General features: G+C 41.9%; 3 protein-coding genes, 1 non-coding gene and 1 pseudogene across 4 annotated transcripts in view; 3 read left to right on the top strand and 2 right to left on the bottom strand.

Annotated features, from left to right (window-relative positions):
- The window catches only part of PEX3 (peroxisomal biogenesis factor 3), a 49,917-nt gene extending 46,637 nt beyond the window's left edge, over nt 1-3,280 (top strand). The window contains exon 14 of the transcript XR_006966134.1: nt 3,201-3,280. The gene's annotated coding sequence lies outside the window, so the exon portion shown is untranslated. The remainder of the gene's footprint in view (nt 1-3,200) is intronic.
- FUCA2 (alpha-L-fucosidase 2) overlaps nt 1-10,763 on the bottom strand; it is a 19,579-nt gene extending 8,816 nt beyond the window's left edge. The window contains exons 1-5 of the mRNA XM_047101749.1: nt 10,537-10,763; nt 6,999-7,186; nt 3,187-3,526; nt 871-1,081; nt 444-631 (exon numbers count right to left, since the gene is read on the bottom strand). Coding sequence (XP_046957705.1) covers nt 444-631; nt 871-1,081; nt 3,187-3,526; nt 6,999-7,186; nt 10,537-10,763 — 1,154 coding nt within the window. The remainder of the gene's footprint in view (nt 1-443; nt 632-870; nt 1,082-3,186; nt 3,527-6,998; nt 7,187-10,536) is intronic.
- On the top strand, nt 4,212-5,910 carry LOC124528354 (ceramide glucosyltransferase-like). Its single transcript, XM_047101942.1, is given in 3 exon segments — nt 4,212-4,278; nt 4,577-5,115; nt 5,118-5,910. Coding segments are annotated over 3 exon segments (702 nt in total). The 3' UTR covers nt 5,214-5,910.
- LOC124529532 (U6atac minor spliceosomal RNA) lies at nt 7,646-7,771 on the bottom strand. The gene has a single exon (XR_006966418.1). It is a non-coding gene; the product is annotated as a U6atac minor spliceosomal RNA (small nuclear RNA).
- On the top strand, nt 10,762-22,278 carry LOC124529068 (methylosome subunit pICln-like; annotated as a pseudogene).

Raw genomic sequence — 22,278 nt, 5'->3', positions numbered from 1 at the left:
TATCAGTTTTTTATCAATTAAAATAATGCTGTTATTTGGGCTGATTTAAAAAAAATTTTTTTTTGGCACCTCTTCCTCGCTAATTTCATACGATGGAACATCTGCAGAAATAAGAATTCAATGACTAAATCAAAGTCTTCCTTTCGGATTAACCACTCAGCATCTTTCATTTTTCTGAATGGCTTATGATTTTTATAAGAGCTGACTATTTTTCACTAAAATTTGCCCACTCTTAGGAAGTTTCTAGATAGGATTTAAGCTTGACTGGATAAACAATAAGTGTTCAAACACATGCTGATTTCTTCTAGAGTAAATAGCTTGGAAAGTGCTTTGTATAACAGGCATGCATCCAATTTCCTTTTTATCCTACTTTTCCCTTTGTATCTCAGAAATTTTAAATGCTTTCCTCCATCAAATAATACTTGCTAACAAGAATAACTTACCACACGTCTGGGGTGACGTCACTCTGGGACCTCCAAGGGTAGGTTTCATAAATAGCTTCTCCATTGACTTTTAGCCAGGTCCCCATTTGCCTCAGTCGCTCCTCAAAAATTACAGGAATTGTGCCATCATATGTGGGCCCAATATTCATCAAAAGATTTCCTCCACATGAAACTGTCTCTACAAGTTCCTAAAAAATTAAGAATAAAGTTCTTAGGGAGATGAAACGATTCCATTGCCAATGTGTTAATATGTTGTATTTGTGTGCTTACACACTCATATGTAACCACTGTCCAGAAGAACAAACACAGCAAATAGAATAATGTCCTGTGTTTACAGGCCCGAGCTCTACAAATTATACAAAGTAATTCTCACACATCCACACAATTGAGACTATTACTTTAATAGTCACCTAACATTTTACTGTACCTTCACTAGTTCTTCGATTGTAAGATAGTCACTGAGTCTGGCGTCTCTCCTGTAACCCCAGGAAAACTTGTCTATTGTCATGCAATTTTCCCATTTATGAGGCAGAAGATGTCCTGGGTGGTAACGATCACTGCAGGTATAATAGCCGCCATGCTTACAGATGGTACCAAGTCCCCAACGGTCATTGGTGACGACTGTGTCCCGAACGGGGCTGAAATATAATTTTTTTTAATAAAGAATAAAACATGTTACATAAAAGGAAATGTCCCTGAAAAGAAGTCTAACTGAAATCCGCTCCTGAAAAATCATCATAGCATACTAGCATAATGCAAAGCCCATAGTTTTGAAGTCAGACCTGGGTTGGTTGCAATCCTGGCTCGGTCACTTTCTAAGCTCCCTGCCCCAGAGTCAGTGACCCAACTCCTCTGAATAATCTCCTCATCTGTTATTAGATCAGAAATAATCTGGGGCGCCTGGGTGGCTCAGTCGGTTAAGCATCCAACTTCAGCTCAGGTCACGATCTCGCGGTCCGTGAGTTCGAGCCCCGCGTCGGGCTCTGGGCTGACAGCTCAGAGCCTGGAGCCTGCTTCAGATTCTGTGTCTCCCTCTCTCTCTGCCCCTCCCCCGTTCATGCTCTGTCTCTCTCTGTCTCAAAAATAAATAAACATTAAAAAAAAAAATTTTTAGAAATAATTTATGTAGGGGTGCTGGGGTGGCTCAGTCAGTTAAGTGTCCGACTTTGGCTCAGATCACGGCCTGGCAGTTTGTGGGTTTGAGGCCCACATCAGCTCAGAGTCTGGAGCCTGCTTCAGATCCTGTGTCTCCCTCTCTCTCTACCCCTCCCCCACTCACGCTCTCTGTCTCTCAAAAATGAATAAACGTTAAAAAAAAATTTTTTAAGAGAGAATTTATGTAAAACACCTAGTCCTAGCCCAGTACCCAGCACATACAGCACTTAAAAGAGTATCACACTGTTATTTGAAGCTCCTTCTCCCATGTATTATGAATGATAGCCAGAATTGAGTTTACACTCAAAAAAAATAAAAAAGCGGGGGGACTTCTGGGTGGCTCAGTTGGTTGAGCATCCAACTTTGGCTCAAGTCACCATCTCACGGCTCGTGGGAACGAGCCCTGCGTCGGGCTCTGTGCTGACAGCTCAGAGCCTGGAGCCTGCTTCAGATACTATCTCCCTCTCTCTGTTCCTCCCCAGCTCGCACTCTCTCTCTCTCAAAAATAAACATTAAATTTTTTTTTTAAAAAACATTCTTCTCACCTATAACTGAATATAGCCTTTCTATTACAATTGTGCCTGATGTTGAAAATCTCTGGGAAGTTAACTTGCCATCACTGTGGCATGAAATAATCCCCACAATGATATTATCATGATTTACAAATTGAAGTGGATGGTTCCCAGTCTTTCCCCTTGGACATACCTGGGCAGACTGCTGCCTTAAGTATCAAGAGCTCTCCAGAGTATCTGTATGCACACCCCTTGTGTGTCCAGGGAACACAAGTACAACACTCCCTGATTTCATACCACAACACTGAGTATTTTCTAGATACAAATATAAATTTGGTCACAAGGTTCAAGCCTAACAGAGGAGCTCAGCCAGAACCCCCTGTTCTAATGGGGCAGTCTGGAACATGCTAGAAAGCAACAGGTGGTGCTGATACGGGAAAAGAGGAGGCAGACAAGGGTGACAGTGACTGAGCAGCAAAGATATCAAAGAAGATGAAAAGAAGCAATTAGAGGAATTGACAAGCGCATAATCACAAACAGTGATGAACTGTTGTCTCAGAAGGGGAAAGGGGGGACCCACAAATTAACATCTTCAAAGTTCTTGATTCTGTGATTTTATCTTTTTTTTTTTCAGTGATTTCAAATTTTTAGTGGTTTTTAGTGATTTCAAAATCAGATTTGAGTTGTATTTGGCTCCTGATTTGTAAGTCTTGATTACTGACTGATTACTTGGAGTAAAAATTGATATATCTAGGGGCACCTGGATAGCTCAGTCAGTTAAGTATCTGACTTCAGCTCAGGTCATGATCTCATGGTTTGTGAGTTTGAGCCCCACATTGGGCTCTTTGCTGTCAGCACAGAGCCCACTTCAGATCCTCTGTCCCCCTCTCTCTGCCTCTCTCTTTCTCTCAAAAATAAACATTAAAAAGACCTGATATATCTAATAAGCATTATTTACAATGATTTCCCCCTGCCTCACACCATAGATAAGCCCAAAAGGGAATATTTCACAAAGCAAGGGAACACATGTATGAGGGACATTTTGGGTCACCATGGCGATCTAATAGCACATACACCTTTGGTTATACAGCCAGGCTAAGAAGACCGTGCTGTTCCAGTATTCGTCAGGGGCATCTCCATCACCATCCGACCACAGGACCTCCGGCTGATACTTGTTCACTAGCTCGTAGAGTTCTGGCAGCGTCTTGGAAACTGGAAATTGTTGCTGATGGAATGACCTGGACTTATCCTCAAGGAAGAGTGGATGAAACCATTCAAAGAGGGAATAGTACAGTCCAAAGCGAAGGTCAGTCCTGTTCCTAATAGCTGCCTCAAGCTCCTTGACAAGGTCCCTCTTGGGCCCCACATCCACCGCATTCCAGTTCCATGAATGCTTTGAGCCCCACAAGGTAAAGCCTGCACAATTATAGTAAGAGTCTTTGTAAGAATGTGAATCTGCTTTAGGACATTTCCACCTATACAAATACCAAAATAGTGCATGTGACATACAAAAACTTCTATAACAACTGCTTTGTGGAACTTTTTTTCATGGCACATATTCTGCTTTTATATGAGAAACAAATGAGAATCTAAACCAGGTGGAACCAAGGTTTTTTTAAGTAACATTCTGGGTACCCCTTAAGGTCTGCATAATCTCATCTAGCTCCTATATTTTTCCTCATAGAATATAAGCTTCTTGGGGTGGCTCAGTCGGGTAAGAGTCCATCTCTTGATTTCAGCTCGGGTCATGATCTCACAATTCATAAGATTGAGCCCCACATCAGGATTCACATCTGGATTCCCTCTCTCCCTCTCTCTCTCACTCTCTCACTCTCTCTACCTCTCCCCAACTCATGCTTGCTCTCTCTGTCTCAAAATAAATTAATTAATTTAAAAAAAGCTTCTAAAACTGTTCACTCTTGTCAAAGGTGTTTGTGGTAAGCTTCAAAGCAGCAATATTTAAAGTCCTATTCAAAATGTTTCAAATCGACAGGCTCTAACACCAGACAGTATTGAAACCACATGGGTCTTCATCACCACCTAAACTCACATAAAGATCTTCCTGCCTAAGCAACCTCAGTGGGACTTTTTCCAAAAAGCAATGAAAACATCTGAAAATGGGAGTCCTAGAAAGTTTACAAATGTCGGCTTCAGTATCTGTCCTCACAGTATGATTAAAAGTATTTTGTTTTGCCCTGTGTAGCGGACAGACAGGGCTTTGCTGCCACATTAGAACAGGTATATTTTGGGGGCGCCTGGGTGGCTCAGTCGGTTGAGCGTCCGACTTCGCTCAGGTCACAATCTCACGGTCCGTGAGTTCGAGCCCCGCATCAGGCTCTGTGCCGACAGCTCAGAGCCTGGAGCCTGCTTCAGATTCTGTGTCTCCCTCTCTCTCTGGCCCTCCCCCCATTCATGCTCTGTCTCTCTCTGTCTCAAAAATAAATAAATGTTAAAAAAAAAAAAAAGAACAGGTATATTTTGGAACTTCCCATACAAGGTGCTATGTCTCTGCCAATGTGACTGGTTTCAAATGTGCGACAGGAATGTCTTGTTCAATGAGAAAGGATGCGTTAGATCAAGCAGAAGGGCTTATAGCTTTTCCTCAATACATTGCTGAAGATTACTTGATGGCCAAAGCCATAGCTGACCGAGGTTGGAAGTTTGCAAAGTCCACTCAGGTTGCAATGCAAAACTCTGGCTCTTACTCAATTTCCCAGTTTCAATCCAGAATGATCAGATGGACCAAACTGCAAACTAACGTGCTTCCTGCTACAGTAATTCGTGAGCCAATTTCGGAGTGTTTTGTTGCCAGTTTAATTATTGGATGGGCAGCCCACCATGTATTCAGATGGGATATTATGGTGTTTTTCAAGTGTCATTGCCTGGCATGGTTTATATCTGACTACATTCAACTCAGGGGTTTTCAGGGTGGCACACAGTGTTTTTCAAAACTCGATTATGCAGTAGCCTGGTTCATCTGTGAATCCATGACAATATACATTTTTTTTTTTTGTCGGCATTATGGGACCCTACTATAAGCTGGAGAACTGATTGCTACAGATTGCACCGTAGAGGCACAGCAGAGGAGTTTCTAGATGTATAACTATAGCTTTGTGACTGTACATAAAGGAAAAAAGAGAAGTATTATAAATTATGTTTATATAAATGCTTTGAAAGATCTAAAAAAGACGCTATTTTTGTTTTATTTTTAAAACAAAGTGTTTTAAAACAAAATGCACACTATGTAATTCTTTGTGCCATACGGCTTAGAGGGTTCCTAGACATCAGGAAATCAACAACATGTTCACAAGCAAATACACTTTCTAAATACCCACCTCCATAGGAGAAACATCTATAGGAGAAAATCATTAAGCCACTTGAATGTGGCCAAAGGGAAAAGTATTCTAAGATAACTACAGATTTTTGGCTTTGGTTCTTCCCTCTTATTTCCCTCCCCACCCCTGTGGAAAATACTGAGGCATAATTTCTCATGCCGAGGCAAAAATGGTCATAGCAAAAGCAATCATCAAATGAATTAACATGTGGTTGAGACAGTAACAATTTGTTGACGCTTCCTTGATCTTTTGGATACTGGAATGGTAATGGGGGGAAACTATCCTATTAATGTAAGACCACTGTGATGGATAATTTTATGTGTCAACTTGACTGGACCACAGGGTCATGACCTGAGACAAAATCAAGAGTTGTACACTTAGCAGACTGAGCCACACAGGTACCCCGAGATTAACATCTAAATAGGTAGACTGATTTAAAAAATTAATTAAAAAAAAAATAGGGGCGCCAGCATGGCTCAGTCATTTGAGTGTCCAACTTCAGCTCAGGTCATGATCTCATGGTTCATGGGTTCAAGCCCTGCGTCCAGCTCTGTGCTGACAGCTCAGAGCCTGGAGCCTGCTTTGGATTCTGTGTCTCCCTCTCTCTGCCCCTGCCCTGCTTGCATTCTCTCTCTCTCTCTCTCAAAATAAAATAAAATATTAATAAAAAATGTAAATAAGACTGAGTAAAGCAGATTGCTCTCCCCAGTGTGGGTGGGCCTCAGCCAATCCCTTAAAGACCTAAACAGAATAAGAGGCTAGGTAAGAATTCCCTCTCAGCCTGTCTGAGCTCACACCTTCTCCTGCCTTTGGACTCAGACTACAACTATACCACCGGCTCTCCTGGGTCCAGACTTCTCAGCCTCTGTAACTGGAGGAGCGTTTCTTCTAACAAATCTCTTTTTATATATCAGACTTCCAATTGGTTCTGTTTCTCTGAAGAACCTTGACGCATACACCATGTTTCCTTTCAGATGTTCTTCCACCATCTCTGTCATTTATGGGCACCATTACAGTTCCATAATCCTTTTCCCTCCAGGTGACCTGTGTCGCTTTCGTCACCAACAAATTGCCCACCATTTGGCTATCTAAGAGTTGGCCAAAAGTGCAGCAAGGTGTTGGTAATGACACAAGACTACAGCAGTACAATCCCCATGGTGGTGGAGCCTTCCCAGAATGCATTACAGAGGTGCGGTGAAAGGGAAGAAGGCAAATTTAATCAAAAACTTTGTGCTGCGACGCACATCTCACTTCAAATAGCTTCAAAAGAAATCTTGGAAATACTTTTAAATATGCACATAACAAAATACGATCATTTTCCTTTCTTTGTGTTGTTTTTATGTGTGTGGGGGGGGGGTATGATCTTTCTATGAACCCAATGCCTCTCAATTGGATGAAATATATGGTCCCTTAAATTACAGGCAAATGTCAGTAGCCACTTGACTACTGCTCCTAAAACTGATTTGATGTGTTTTAGTTTCTTCTTCCAAAAGAACTACTTACTCTACATTTCATAACTATCACCAATGTTTGTAAATGTTACACTTCTTTACCTTCATGATGTTTGGAAGTTAAGACAGTGTATTTGGCACCAGAAGCCTGAAAAACATCTGCCCAGTAGCTCGCATTAAAAAACCGTGCTGTAAATAGTGGTCCAAAATCCTCATATTTGAAATCAGGACGGTAGTTATCTTCCATAAACTTCACATACATCGGTATCTTTTTCTCTTGCCAATACCACCTAAAGGAAGGAGGAGAGAACACATAAATAGCATACGCATAAACCCAGCTCCCTTAACTGATTCCCCCTTACTCGAGTGTTACCCAGATTTTCTCCCTTCCCCATCAGTTTGACTTTGCCTTAAAGAAAGCTTATGTAAACTTTCCACATTTTTCACCTGCCCCTCTGTGAAATCCCCTCGGCTCATAAATTAGAACATTCTAGACAACCCAGCCACCTATTTGCTCTTAATTCTTCATTTTATTTATTTATTTATTTATTTATTTATTTATTTATAGACAGGAAGCAGGATTTATTGGTGGGCATGAATGGGAAAAGGCAGTGCTGAGGTTCTCATGAGTGCAGAGCCTGCCATTTGTCCAAGGGGCTACGATTAGGGATGTATTTGACCCCAAAGCCATCTGGGATGAGCCGCTTTTCAGCCACCATGTCTTCAAATTTGTCCACATTAAACTTAGTAAAAAATGCTGATTAGATGCCACGAAGTAGGTGGCAATGCCTTAACCGTATGCATGTTGTCAGGCCCGAGGACCTCTTCCATCCTTGTCAAGGGGAGTGCTAACCTTCTCTCCTTTCATACAACACTTAATTCTTCATTTTTAAATCACAAGGTGTAGTCTGTACCTTTAGATAGTTAGTCCTTTGCAACACAAGTGCCAGCCTTCAAGAGGAAGACCACATGCCTAAAACAACATGAATCTTTTATATTCACCAGCAAAGAACAAGTGGGGGAGTTGCCAACAGTAAAATTAAGAAGATGCTGTTATTTTAATAGATTGACTCAGCCTTTAAGGATTCCTTGTATGCATTCATTCTGAGCAAGGCCTTCCTGCCTTTGGACAAGGTTGTGTGAAGCAATGCCTGGCTGCCATCAGGTGACATGAAGGGACAAGTCAACAGGCTGAGGACCACAGAAATAGGTTTGTTCTTTGATTGTATCAATGAGACAGCTGCCTCTAAGTTTCTCATTATTTGGGGTAATGAGCCTCTATTATTACATCATGTATTTGGGGGTTCTGTACCTTGAAGTGAAAGCTTCCTAACCGATCCATGATGAATTTTTGCCTTTTTTTTTTTCATTTTTGCCTTTTAAATTGAACTATAAAAGACAAACTGGGACAGTCAGAAAGTTGAACATAGATAAGAGATTTCTACTTTCTCCCAGCACTGTTTAATTTGAGCCTGCATTCTCTACTATAGTCTCGAGTTACTTTTCAAATTTCATACTAATAGAGGTGAAAAGAGGCACTTACTGTAAAGAGTCCATCATTTATATCTGGATTTGAATTGCCATTAAGGACAGTCAGATATATTCATCATCTCTACCATTGACTGTCCTGAGTCAAATTGGAGGGCAGAGCAGAGGTTTAGAGGGAACACAAAGGGAAACCATAGGTAATTAAAGAATCTTCTACAGGCTTAATGTACTTCCAGACCATCCAAAATATATTCTATTTAGGTTTTTTTTTGTTTTTAATGTTTATTCATTTTTGAGACAGAGCACAAGCGGGGGAGGGGCAGGGAGAGAGGGAGACACAGAACCTGAAACCTGAGCCGTCAGCACAGAGCCTGACACAGGACTCGAACTCACGCACCATGAGATCATGGCCTGAGCTGAAGTTGGTCCTTCAACCGACTGAGCCATCCAGGTGCCCCACATTCTAGTTAGTTTTATATGAGCAGTATCTTTATCCTTCTAGGTCAAAACAAACAATTCTGTGTGTGTTTGTAGAAAATGAAAATTTAACCACTGCAAAGAGCAATATGACTCAAAACTAGGTATTTTTGGTAGAGCATCAAATCCTCTTCCAGCACCAGATATATATTTACCAAACACTCCTGGGTGAACAAAATGATAAAGTATAAATTATTACATCTTAATATGAGAGGAAGAAAATCGGTTAGTTTATACTAATCTGAAACATTTCAAAAATAAACTCAAAATGTCTTACAGCACAAAACTTACAAAGATATATAATATCCTGAAGTAAATGCATCTGGTAATACACAATATGGGGAAAAGGAGTCCCTTGTTTTACCAGCAGATTTCAAAAGAGTATACGAATAGCACTCTGTAGCTTACAATGTTCTTTTACATCAATCGGCCTAACTTAATAAGAAAGGTTACTGCTTGGGGCGCCTGGTGGCTCAGTCGGTTAAGCCTCTGGCTCTTGATTTCACCTCAGGTTATGATCTCAGGGTTCATGAGATCAAGCCCCAAGGTGGACTCCGCACTTGCAGGGGGGAGGCTGCTTGGGATTCTGTCTCTCTCTCTGTCTCTCTCTGCTCTCCATCTCTCTCTAAGTACACAGAGCAGCACTTAATGCACACTTGTTGAAGTCCTTCAATGAACCGGGGTTCTAATTATTGAGCATTATGAAAAAGCAGCAAAGGAAATGACTAATAAATAAATAAATAATAAAGGAAAGAAATAAACCTAAAAAGTCAAGCTCTTTGCTGAAAGTGGTACAATGTTAATATAATATATAGTTTATACTCTACTGTACTACATATTGTATATATTAAATTTGATGCATACTAGGTATACAGTATAAAATAGAGGTAAATACTCATTTATTTTCTTATGGAATACATTATATATGTGTGCAGCACTTTACGTGTATGTATTTGACAACACTTCTATCTTGAAGAACTTAACACCGAACTACTTACTCAGAAAAGGTATGTGAAACAGTTCAAAGTTTTAAGAGACGACACGCACATTTTTACATAGATCTCAAGGTAAAATCTAAAAAGCAATTTTTTTTGTGCAGCACTTTTTACAGAATAGTCTATTAATAATAAGGGAGTTTTTTTTAGGGTAACATTCTAGAACCTTTTTTTTTTTAATTCCTAGAGCCACACAGGGTAACATTTTAACATTAAAGGGCCAGTGCCTGTCCGAATGAACGTAAGTTTCACATACGCACAATGTGTGTTTTAACCGTGCTGTAGGGCAGAACCGTGTTGGGACCTCGAGTGGGTCTCCACCAACACCACTTTAGGCCCAAGACCCACACAACTGCACGAGGATCTGCCGCTTGAGCGGCTCGGCGGTTAGAACGTGACCATTAGGGCTGGGGCCCTGCGACCGCCGAGAAGCCGAGCGGCCGGCGCTGCCCGACGACTCCCGCGGCCGCACAGAGGAAAAGTCCACGTCGGTCCAAGTAGACACAGCGAATTACACAGTCAACACCCGGAAGTGCCGCTGCAACGGCGGCGGGCGAAGGGGACCCGGGACCAGGCAAGCAGGCAGGGGCCGCGGGCTGGGTGGCGGCTGCGGGCTGGGCGGCGGCTGCAGGCCGGGGGCCGAAGGCGGAGTCGGGGCCGACGGAGGGGGGCGCGCTCACCAGAACCACTCGCTCCCGAAACTGGGCACGGAGAACACCCCCCAGTGGACGAAGATGCCGAACTTGGCCTGGTCGAACCAGGCGGGCAGCGGCCGTGCGTCCAGGGACTTCCAGGTGGGGTCGAAGCGCGGCGCGCGGTAGGCGGCGCGGGGTGCGGGCGGCAGCAGCAGCAGCAGCGGGAGCGCCAGCCCGAGCGCGGGGAGCGCGGGAGGCGCCGAGGGGCGCATGTCCGCGCCGCCCTCCGCCCCGTCGGCCGCTCTGCGCGCTCGTTCTTCCGCGGCTCCCGCTAAGTAAGCGCGGCCTCTGTCACCTGACCTCGCTGTCTAGAAGAAGGCGCCCTCCCCGCTAGGCGTGGGAGTGGCTGCGGTCCCGGGCGGCCCGCACACCCCAGGAGGGCTGCATCGCTCAAGTGGGAAACTCACGTGGCCAGAAGTAGCCCTCAGCCGGCCCCGAGGCTGCTTAGCTAAGGCTCCTTGGAGGGCAAAGGAGTCAAGCTCAGGGACCTGTGGGATCGCCTATTTGCTGGAAAAGCTCAACCCTCACGGACTTTCCGTGACCGTCCCTGTGGAACCCTGCACGCGGAGGCCGAGGCAGGAACCTCGACAGGGTCATCCAGTGCCTTCCAGGTCCAACCACCAGAAACAATCCGGATCATTCTCAGCCTCTGATCCACCCCCCAAACTTCTGGGTGTGTTACGGCTGTGGCTGTCAACCTGGAGCCTGTGTCGTGTGAAATCCCAACAGTTTCCAGTTCAGTTAGGGGCCCCAGAATTTGCATTTCTAGCCCAGTCCTAGATGTTAATGATGTTGCTGGTCCTGATCACCAAATTTGGGGAACCACTGCATCCGAGAACAAGGCGCCAGTGGCATGAATGTTTAAGAAATCTTCAGGCTTGGGAAAAGCAGCCTAAAACTTGGAATGATTAATCAAGGGACAACATCACGAGGGACAACATCTCCCTTCCGTAAATGATTTTAGAATAAAACCAGAATCCTTTCTCCTCCTACCCCTCTTAGCCATGAATGGGCCAGTTCAAAGGTCATCTCCTCCCAGCTTTCTGACACCACCTCCCCTCCCAAATGTTTTACTACTTCCTGTGTGTTAACGTCTTACTCCAACCACTACTATAGGATTCCGTTGATCATTTTGTAATTAGGAGGACACAGATATTTCCCATTAGGCCGGGAGCTTCCAGAGGATGGGTGTGGCAACCATTTCTGTAGCCCTTGAATTTAAAGCAAAGCCTGGGGGCACCTGGGGGGATCAATGGATTAAACCTCCAACTTCAGCTCAGGTCACAATCTCATGTGAGTTAGAACCCCACGTCCGGCTCTGTGCTGACAGCTCAGAGCCTGGAGCCTGCTTCAGATTCTATGTCTCCCTCTCTCTGCCCCTCCCCCCCCAAAATAAATAAAGATAGAAAGAAAGAAAGAGAGAGAGAGAGAGAGAAAGAAAGAAAGAAAGAAAGAAAGAAAGAAAGAAAGAAAGAAAGAAAGAAAGAAAGAAAGAAAGAAAGAAAGAAAGAAAGAAAGAAAGAAAAGAAAGAGGAAGGAAGGAAGGAAGGAAGGAAGGAAGGAAGGAAGGAAGGAAGGAAGGAAGAAAGAAACGCCTGGCATGGAGCAGCCTTAACGCATACTTCTTGAGGTCCTTCAATGAACTGGGGTTCTAATTATTGAGCGTTATGAAAAAACAGAGAAGGAAATGATACTAACCTATCTCTGCAAAGACACGGGAGCAGCACCCCAGGGAAAAGGGCAGTTAGCCTCTTGGTGCCGTGTTAATGACTCCCCAGGATCACAGCTTCCCCATGAGGGCACCCAGTCTTCCCAGGGTGAAGGGCTCCTGGAAGAGAGGGCTCAGGGAACCTGCTGCATATGCACTACCAGTTACAATAACCTCAGTTAGTGATAAAGTAGGGTGATAATTTCTATTATTCTAGCGGCAGAGGGCAGACTTCCTCAAGATGGGCCACTGTGGCCCGAAGATTATTCTGAGTTGAAGGCAATAGAGACCCTAGGGGACTCGAGAGAAACTTTTGCCCCTCCCTAAACTACATAATTGGGGATCTTTCTCAGAATAAGGGTTATTAGCTGAGATAAACGTTATCTGAGTGACCCATCTGTCTGGCAGGTCAGACTTCTAATTACCAAACAGATGCTTCTTACTGCCCTGTGAAGAAGTGCGCTTCTTTCCTCTAAAGTCCCAGACCACTGCCCCCTTCTCCTTGGTACAGAATGACATATATACTTGATTTCGCCTGACTCTGGAATTTCCATGTCTGTGTGGATTCTCCATACAAACACTATTAAACTCAGTTTTCTGCTATTAACCTGTCAATCTGCTCCTTAGTCCAGTTAGACGCACCTTGAGGGGACAGGAATTCTTGCTCCCTGACCTCTGGCATAGTCAGTAGGACACTTTAACTCGCTGGGCATAGCTCACTCTGATACTGCTGCAGCTGAGGGACCCTGGGGCATCTGACATAGAGCCAGCAGAAGGTAAGATTTCTTACCGTGTCAGCCTCCCAGAACCTCTATCTATCGAGGGCAATGGAGCAAAATGGTCAGAGTCCTTTTTCTAAGTCTAGATTAGCAGGAGAAAATATTTGTGGAACCAGTCTCTGGGGTCTGGCGACTCTTTGGTTAAATTTGCTAGAATACTGTTTGGTTACTGGTCCACTTCCTCCCAGAGATGGTCTTTGTTTTCCTTTGTTGTGTCTTTTATGTTGCTTGTCATCTGTTGCTAAGGGACATCTTGGAAGTTAAAGCTGCAAAATTAGTGGGCATAGATTGAACACTTAAAAGCTGTTAGAGCACTCGCCACCTCAAGAAGACTCCCGTGGTAGGATATGTTGGCCACAGAATGACACTAGATCTAGATTGACACTAGATCACCCACCAACTTCAAGAAAACTTCCATGCAATGAGGTCCATGGTAAAGCAACATATAATCCCAACCATGTGGCATATCCCTCCTAGGTATTAGTTTGGATCCAAGGCTTAGCTAAAGCTGTTAGACTTTTCCATTAGTCTTGTTCTATGTCCTGAGAGCTTGGCTTTGTGACCAGCAAGAATATTCTCTTTGGTCTCTGCCACCTGGAGAGTGTACTTACCCACGGGTACTTACCAGGGTGTACCTTCGTGGCTAGTTGAATAGACTGGGGATCCAAGAATCTCTTTCTCTCTCTCTCTGGCTGTGCCAGCTCTTAGGGGTGTTTATCATAAGAGGTTCTAGCTCATAGGAACTTTTGTCGCCTCAACCTTTGTTGCTTGGTAGTGCTAGAAAGTCTCATTCTACAAGCATCTGTATGGTTGTTGTAGACTCTGGGTCTAAAATTCTCTCTTGTCCAGCAAGAGAGTGGGCAAAGAATTAAAATGCAAGAGATGGCTAATGTCTGGGAAAAGACAAGAGCCCTGTATAAGGGTCCTTGCTCCATATTTATTAAGATCAGAAGGCTTACAAACGCGATGGGCATGTACAAAGAGACAATGAATCTGTGAACATTAACTCATGGGCATGAGGGAAAGGGGGTTTTGAAGATATATGGTGTTAGGGGTTTGGGTCAATATAAACCAAAATCCTGGCACCGGGCAGATGAATGTTAACAGCAGACCTGAGGCTCCACTTCTGTGCATCTTAGCCAGCCTGAGGGATAAGACAGATAAAGCCTGTAACAGCAGGGTCAACAAGGCACCTTTCTTTTGCTAATTAGCTCCACTCTGGGCAGCTTCACCCTGCAGTGGCCTATAGCCCTATTTACCTGTTTTACCTAATTTGGTCCTTCCTTTCTGTGAAAGCAGCTTTCTTCTATAGCACTAAATTGGAGGGCGTTTTCTACCTGAATACCTAATCTTGCTTACCTCATATACCTTTGTATTGGGGCCTTTGCCCCCACTTCTATCCTGGGGGCCTTTGCCCCCCCCCCATCCACTCTATCCTTATTTGCTTAATCTTGTTCACCCAAGTTTGGGTGTGAGCATCCTATGACTCTGTGATTCTTTATGCCTTGTTAACCCATCAGTGCAGGCTCAAGGAATTCCTAAGCTTATTCCCCACATATTAATGGGTCTGAGGCTGGATCGTGAGGCCCTCTTTGGACACCTCTTGCATATCTTGTTTAGCCATTAAGAGCCTTATTGGTTTGAGTTGCTATTAGTAGATGCTATTTGCCAATGGCTGGCTGATGGATCATTTAAATTGGCTCTCTCTCTCTCTCTCTCTCTCTATATATATATATATATATATATATGATTTTTTATATATATATCACCTGCCTATTTTAACTTCCTTTTCCTATAAAATTTACAAAGATTACTCTGGCCTAATCTCTAGATTCTTATAAGTTGCTCACATAAATGTTGAAAGCCAGAAAATAACTTTAACAAAAGCATCCAAAACTGGCAATAAGGCTTGCTTTGCTCTTACCTTCCAGGATTCTATAATCAGGTTCTGCCTGCTTTAGACATTCCTACATGATGTCAGTTACCTGTGTATCCTAGACCCCCCCAACCCCACCACCATGAAAAAAATCTGTGTCTCCTGGACTGCAGCAGATCTTTTAAATTATAAAGCCATTTTACCTCTACTTTCAAAAGATCACACCAAATTAGAGACTGATTAGAGAGATTATTTTACTATATTCACAACCTTCCCTTCACTGAGGAAATAGACGACCAAAATTTCTCCAAGGTCCTCCTAAATATAGTCTGCAATATTCAGGGGCTAATAGAAGCCAAGGTTAAATTGTGTACCCAGAAAAAAAGGCTTTTGTTAAAAATGCTTTATACAGATTTTACAGAGGCATAAATATTTTGGTTCCCATTTTAGTTAAAATTCTCCCTGATATAAAGAAGCAAATTCAGTTTAAAAAAGGTGGGCCAATCCCTTGATAGTCAGGCTGTAATCCAGGTCTTTGGGGAATTAGGAGCAGCTGTCTTTATTTTACAACTCTCTATAAAACCAGAAATACAACTCTAGAAACAAGTTAAAGCCCACCTATCTTTACCAATCTCAAATTTTTCCTATTCCTCTCAAAACGTTTGTGGATATTATAAAAGATGAGGATATTGGAACAAAATTGTGCTGTACTTTAAAAAACAAAAAAGTAAATTTTAAATAACAATTACCCAGAAACTCAAAAAAAAAAGTTTTTACATTCTTTCTCTGTCCCTTGAAATGATAATTCTTTATCATGTCTTTGAAATGTAAATACAGCCCACAATCTCTTGAGACTGAAGAAAAAAAAAAACAGAGAAAAGTATTTTAAAATTGGGCCTGCAATGTCTTCTCCACAAATATTAGTAGAAACAAAATTAAGATTTTGTATACATCTTGTCTGTGTATTTTGTGTGTGTGTGTGTGTGTGTCCACATATGCTGTAAACGTGAGATATTTTTTCTACCTCTGGATGGTATTGCTAAAATTAATTTGTAAAACAGCTTTATTTAGTTGGTTTGAAGGCACACACTTGTAAGGATTGAGCATTCTAAAACTCAGAAAGATAGAAACTAACCCAAATGTCTTTCAAGTTCACATGGTCCGGGAAAATATTCAATATTAAAGCTAATTTAAGGTTGTTGGTTTAATTAAAATAGACATATCTTTAGAGTTATCAGCATTAAATATAAAAGTTTTATTCTGCTCTTGTTTAGTAAAGTCACATAAGTTCAGGGCACCTGGGTGACTCAGTGGGTTAAGGGTCCAACTCTTGGTTTCTGCCTAGGTCATGATCTCACGGTTTGTGAGATCCAGCCCCGAGTCAGGCACCTCGCTGACAGCATGTAGCCTACTTAGCATTCCCTCTCTCCTTCTGTCTCTCTGTCCCTCCCTGACGTGCATGCATGCACACACACTCTCTCTCAACATAAACTTTTTTTTTTTTAAGTCACATAAGTTCATAGTATCTCTGTTGCAAAATTTGTCCAAAAAACAAAACAAAACAAAACAAAACAATATAATGGTTGACTTTGTCTAATGCCTCATGAAGTTTCATAGGTGGTCTAAAAATAGTTGTTAAGAACAAGTAAATTAAAAATGTAAAAAAGATAAAATAATGAATATATGTTTATCTATTTTTGTCTTATAAAGAAACTAAAGACAAATTTGAGTCTGTTAGTAAATGTGTTTTATGCTTTATTGAAAGATTGTACTGGGGCACGTGGGTGGCATCCAGCTCTTGATTTCAGATCAGGTCATGGTCTCATGGTTGGGTTCATGGGATTGAGCCTTGTGTCGGGCCTGCACTGATAGTCGGGAGCCTGCTTGGCATTCCCTCTCTCCCTCTCTCTTTCCCCCTCCCCAGCTCACATGCACACGTGCTCTCTCTCTCTCTCTAAATAATCAACATTAAAAAAAAAGATGGTACTATAAAAACGTTTCTAAAAATTATGAAATGTATTAATAAATTTGTCAATCTAAAGAATTCTGCTCACAGTTCACAGTTGCTTATTACATAGTTTTCACCAGCTATTAAGGTTGCCAAGCATTAAGAATTCTAATAAATGTAATTATGACTACTAGAAATAATAAGGGAAACAACTCTATGCAAGAAAAGTAAGATACATGTTTTTGGTAAGAAAAAGTATGAGGAATAAAAATATATATTTGTTGAGGGGGAAAAAATAGTTTTGTCCTAAAGTAAGGCTGGTTATTTTAAAGAGGGAAAATTTAGGACAAAATCTAAATGTATTTAAAAAAATTGTTGTAGGTTTATGGAGAAAGAATCTTTGGAAAGAAATGTTATGTGTGCTCAGTACTGGCTAAGATTAGGATAATTTAAGGGAACCTGGGTGGCTAGTCGGTTAAGCATCTCTTTTTTTTTTTAAATCTTTATTTATTTTTGAGAGACAGGGCATGAGCGGGCGAGGGGCAGATAGAGAGGGAGACACAGAATCTGAAGCAGGCTCCAGGCTCTGAGCTGTCACCACAGAGCCCAATGTGGGGCTAGAAACCATGAACGACAAATTCATGACCTGAGTTAAAGTCTGACACTTAAACGACTGTACCACCTAGGCACCCCAAGCATCTGACTCTTGATTTTAGCTCAGGATTCTGTCTGCCCTCCCCCACAACTACCTCCCCGCTCCAAAATAAGTAAATAAACTTAAAAAAAAGATTAGGATAATTTAAGTGAGTAAATGAGTTTTAACATCAAAAGTACACTGGTACAAAGTTTTGTTTTCTCTTTGTTATATGTACAGAGTTTTCTTGAACCACTGGTCTGCTCTTCATAAAAAATTGTAAACAAAAGTTTTTCTTTACCATTGAAGTATTTTTATTTTTAGGCAAACAGTGATTCTACATTTGCCAAAATAATTCCTATATTTATTAGCTCTTTGATTACTTGGTTTTTTTCTTTAAATCCTTTCATATATATATTATTTTATTTATTTAATGTTTTATTTATTTTTGAGAGATAGAAACAGAGTGTGAGCAGGGGAAGGGCAGAAAGAGAGGGAGACACAGAATCTGAAGCAGGCTCCAGCCTCCGAGCTGTCAGCACAGAGCCCGATGCAGGACTTGAACTCACGGAGCTGTGAGACCATGACCTGAGCCGAAGTTGGGTGCTCGACCGACTGAGCCACCCAGGTGCTCCTGCTCTTTGGTTACTTAAGAACATTAGCCTTAATATTAAAGGAACTAAATTTTGCTCACAACTATGTGACCTTTGCCTTTGAAATCTTTCCTTGTCACTTTGGTTAAATAGATAATTAAATATTGTTTCAAAATGATCCGTAATCCCATTTAATCAAATGTTCAAACCTTTTGATATTTTTTTATATATACTTCCCAAAATCAAATTCTAACATGGAGTCTGTTAACCACAATCTAGCTGAAACTTTCCAGCAAGCCCCTGGAACATTCCAAAAAAAAATTTTTATGAGAAATTAAACTAATGAGACTTATTTGGTATGTTAAATTACATGGAAAATATTGTCAAATATGTGATATTAAACTCTCTTTTATAATATTCATATAGATATGTTATTAAAATAAGTTTCAAAAAATTATATGAAACATCTAGAAATCTGATGTCCTGATTGTGTTATTATCTTGAAGTGCTGTATGTCACAAAAATAACCAAATTTCCTTGTCAACTGCATCGTAATGAACTCTAATGAGATCTTTAACCATGGCCATTTTTAAGTCTTCTATCATTTACAGACAGTTATACTTTCACGAACATGCCTTTCTAAGTTTCCTGCAAATGTGCTTCATCTTCAGTGAGACTCATGAAAAAGCAAAACAAAACCTCTGAATACAGGTTTCTGATAATCTTAGATCATAAAACTGAACTAGGTAAAAATTTCCAGAACTAGTAGAAAAACCGGATTCAATCAGAACAAGAATTAATAACATGGGGCGGGGGAGGGGCAAATAAACTGATAATCTTACTTTTTATGACTTCTTATTTGAAACATTGCTGACATTTTTTAAAGTGTTTTTGTTTTTTCCAGATTTAAGAAAAATGTTCATCTTAAGCTAACTGATTTACAGCAATTAGATAAAATATACCTTTGTGGACAAATGGAAACATTTATCTTTTCTCTCTACCTGAACCCTCCAGAATTCAGAAACTCTCAGTGAGTATTCTTATATTTTTGTGGCGATCTATTTATTTACATAAGTCCAGTTAAGAATTTGTTCTCTTTATGACAGGACACAATTGGAAACACTGGTTATATTACCAGGGCTTTGACTGGAATGTTTTATTTGAGAGAGACATGCATAGACTCAGATCTGACCAGACAACTTTAGGTAGCTAATGTTGACTTTATGGAGCCAATAAAGCCTCTTGGAAATATCAGCCTGATACTTTGCTTACAGAGTTCCCAGCAGCCTTACCAAGTGAGTAGAGATCACTTCCAGGCAGGAGCAAGAATCTCATGTTTGGCGGACCTTAAGTAGAGAGGAATTCAGGGGCGCCTGGGTGGCTGGCTCAGTCAGTTAAGTGTCTGACTTCGGCTCAGGTCTTGATTTTGCAGTTCATGGATTTGAGCCCCGCATCAGGCTCTGTGCTGACAACTCAGAGCCTGGAGCCTGCTTCGGATTCTGTGTCTCCTTCTGTCTCTGCCCCTCCTCCACTTGCACGCGCGTGCTCTCTCTCTCTCTCTCTCTCTCAAAAATAAATAAGAACATTAAAAACCAATTTTTTTTTTAAAGAAGAGAGGAATTCATCCCCGAAGATCTTACGACAAGATCTGATAGCAAGTGTTTGGCTTGGCTTCTAGTTTCAAGAGACTATTAAAAGTTCAATCTAGAGATCTAATGAAAAGTTCCAGGAAAGCAGGCTTTTATTATTATTTTTTTTATTTGAGAGAGAGAGAGAGTATGCAAGCAGGGGAGACAGAGAGAGAGAGAATCTTAAGCAGGCATCACATTCAACATGGAGCCCAAGCCCACAACCCCAGGATCATGACTTGAGCCAAGAGTCAGGCACTCAACCGACTGAGCCACCTAGGTGCTCCAGGCAAAGCAGGTTTTAAACAGTCTATATGGTCAACCATTATTCTTGCTGCATGTATGTAAGGAATCAGGCCAAGTTCTTTCTTAAAACTAAAATTATTTTGCAAACATTATTGATAATTTGACTATTTTGGTAAAAAATGATACAAATGATTATAGAGAAAAAAGTGTTTCAAAAACACATCCTTGTAGATATTCCATTTTAATACTACTCAGTATAAACTAGACTAGAAATCCTAGATTTCTTCTAGTGTCCTCCAATGGCTGGCTACAACTCTCCAAACTAGCATTCGGCTTTTTCTCCCACCTTTCTGACTTGGAATCATTTGAAAACTAAAACTGCCCTTTTCCCAAAAGCCCTACAAACTAAATATAAATGACGTGATGTAAACTTCCGAGAAATTGCCATAACAGCTCATGAATAGACAATCTTCATGCCTGTTGCTCAAAGAACATTAGAGACATTTGATCTACAAACCAGCTCCATCGGATTGCCAGCACCTGCCCTCACTCCATCTGAAGATCCTTGAATCTGACACTTACAAGCTTCCTCCACTGGTTCCCCTAACAACTCAGAAACTGGCTTAACAGTTGATCCAGCCATTAGCCGGTGTTTTTCTTTTGTTTCCATAGAAATGCCTCTTACTTAACATGTGATTATTGAACCATAGGCCTAACTTTGAGAATACACCTGAAATGAGTTTGACCAAACTAACCTACTGCCGGGACTAGCAGACTCGTCCAATGCGATGAAACAACCTACCGGCTCAAATTTTAATGTGTGAAACTTTAGGGAAGTTACAGTTCACAAACCGTAGAAGCCGCAGCCAGGTGGCCCCAAGATGAATCACTGTGGCATGAAGATTATTCTGAGCTGAAGGCAACTGAGATCCTGCAGGCTCAAGAGGCACTTTTGCCCCTCCCTTAACTACCTAGAAAAATCTAAATTGAGGGGCTGCTGTGCTCCACTGAGCCTATGTCTCTGAGCTCTCTGCTGCAATGAGCTTCCTCAAAAGTTTACCGCATCCCTGGGGTGCCAGGGGGGCTCAGTCAGTCTGTTGAGCATCTGACTTCGGCTCAGGTCATGATCTCACCCTTGGTGAGTTGGAGCCCCACGCTGAGCTCTGTGCAGACAACTCAGAGCCTGAAACCTGCTTCAGATTCTGTCTCTTTCTCGCTCTCTCTGCCCCTCCCCTGCTCATGCTCTGTCTCTCTCCCCCTCAAAAATAAATAACATTAAAAACATTTTTTTTTTTTTTCAATTTACTGAAGCCCCAGTCAGCGGAGGGGCTCCAGCAGCAATAGTCAGATTCCCCAGGCTGGGGAAGGGCCTCTGCCTTAGCACCCCTGACAACACCAAAAGCTGCATGTCTTGGTTAGATAGCTCTGATTAGGATTCTCACTGGAATACTCTGCCGTTAGTGTGCATGTGGTATCCAGGGACCTAAAAGTCTATCCACCATGAGCATTTGTATGTTACAGTGAATGCCAAATTGGGAGAAGAATCAAAAGAATCTGTTGCTGATGAAGAAGACAGTGATGAGGACACTGAACCTATTGCTGAATTTAGATTTGTGCCTCATGATAAACCGGGTTGGAGGCAGCGTTCACTGCAATGTGTGAATGCCAGGCTTCGTGTCCAGATCCTGAGGATGAAGATTCAGATGATTATGAGGAAGAATATAATGTAGAAGCACATGAGCAAGGGCAGGGGACATCCCTACATTTTATATCTATGAAGGAGGATTATCCCAGGAGCACCCGGTGGCTTAGTCAGTTGGGCGTCCGACTTCGGCTCAGGTCATGATCTCACAGTTTGTGAGTCTGAGCCCCAAGTCGGGCTCTGTGCTGACAGTTCAGAGCCTGGAGCCTGCTTCGGATTCTGTGTCTCTCCCTCTCTCTGCTCCTGCTCCTGCTCTGTCTCTCTCTGTCTCTCAATAATAAATATGTGTTTAAAAACAAAAAAGATTATCCCATATAACAGCAGAAGGCCAAGCTACATAGGAGAGATTAGAAGGAAGTCTTTCTCAGTCTGTGCAGCCCATATAACATGGCTGGAGCATGGACAGAAGATTCAATAAGAGATTATAAAGATGGGATGGAGGTAGATACTACACCGACAGTTGTTGGCCTGTTTGGAGATGCAAATACTCACCACTGAAAATGATTTATGCTGCTTTGGAACTGTCATAAATATAGAAGAAAACTTGGTGCCTCTTCCACTGTGGAGTGGATGTTGATGAAAGTCTTTTTCCTTCTCTAAAACTTACCTGAAC

Source organism: Lynx rufus, unplaced genomic scaffold (genome assembly GCF_022079265.1).
Source record: "Lynx rufus isolate CCGP_SWC_20201006 ecotype Redwood Valley unplaced genomic scaffold, mLynRuf1.p SCAF_6, whole genome shotgun sequence".
NCBI lineage: Eukaryota > Metazoa > Chordata > Mammalia > Carnivora > Felidae > Lynx > Lynx rufus.
The sequence above is the reverse complement of the archived record's forward strand: the minus strand, read 5'-3'. Positions and strand labels throughout refer to the sequence as shown.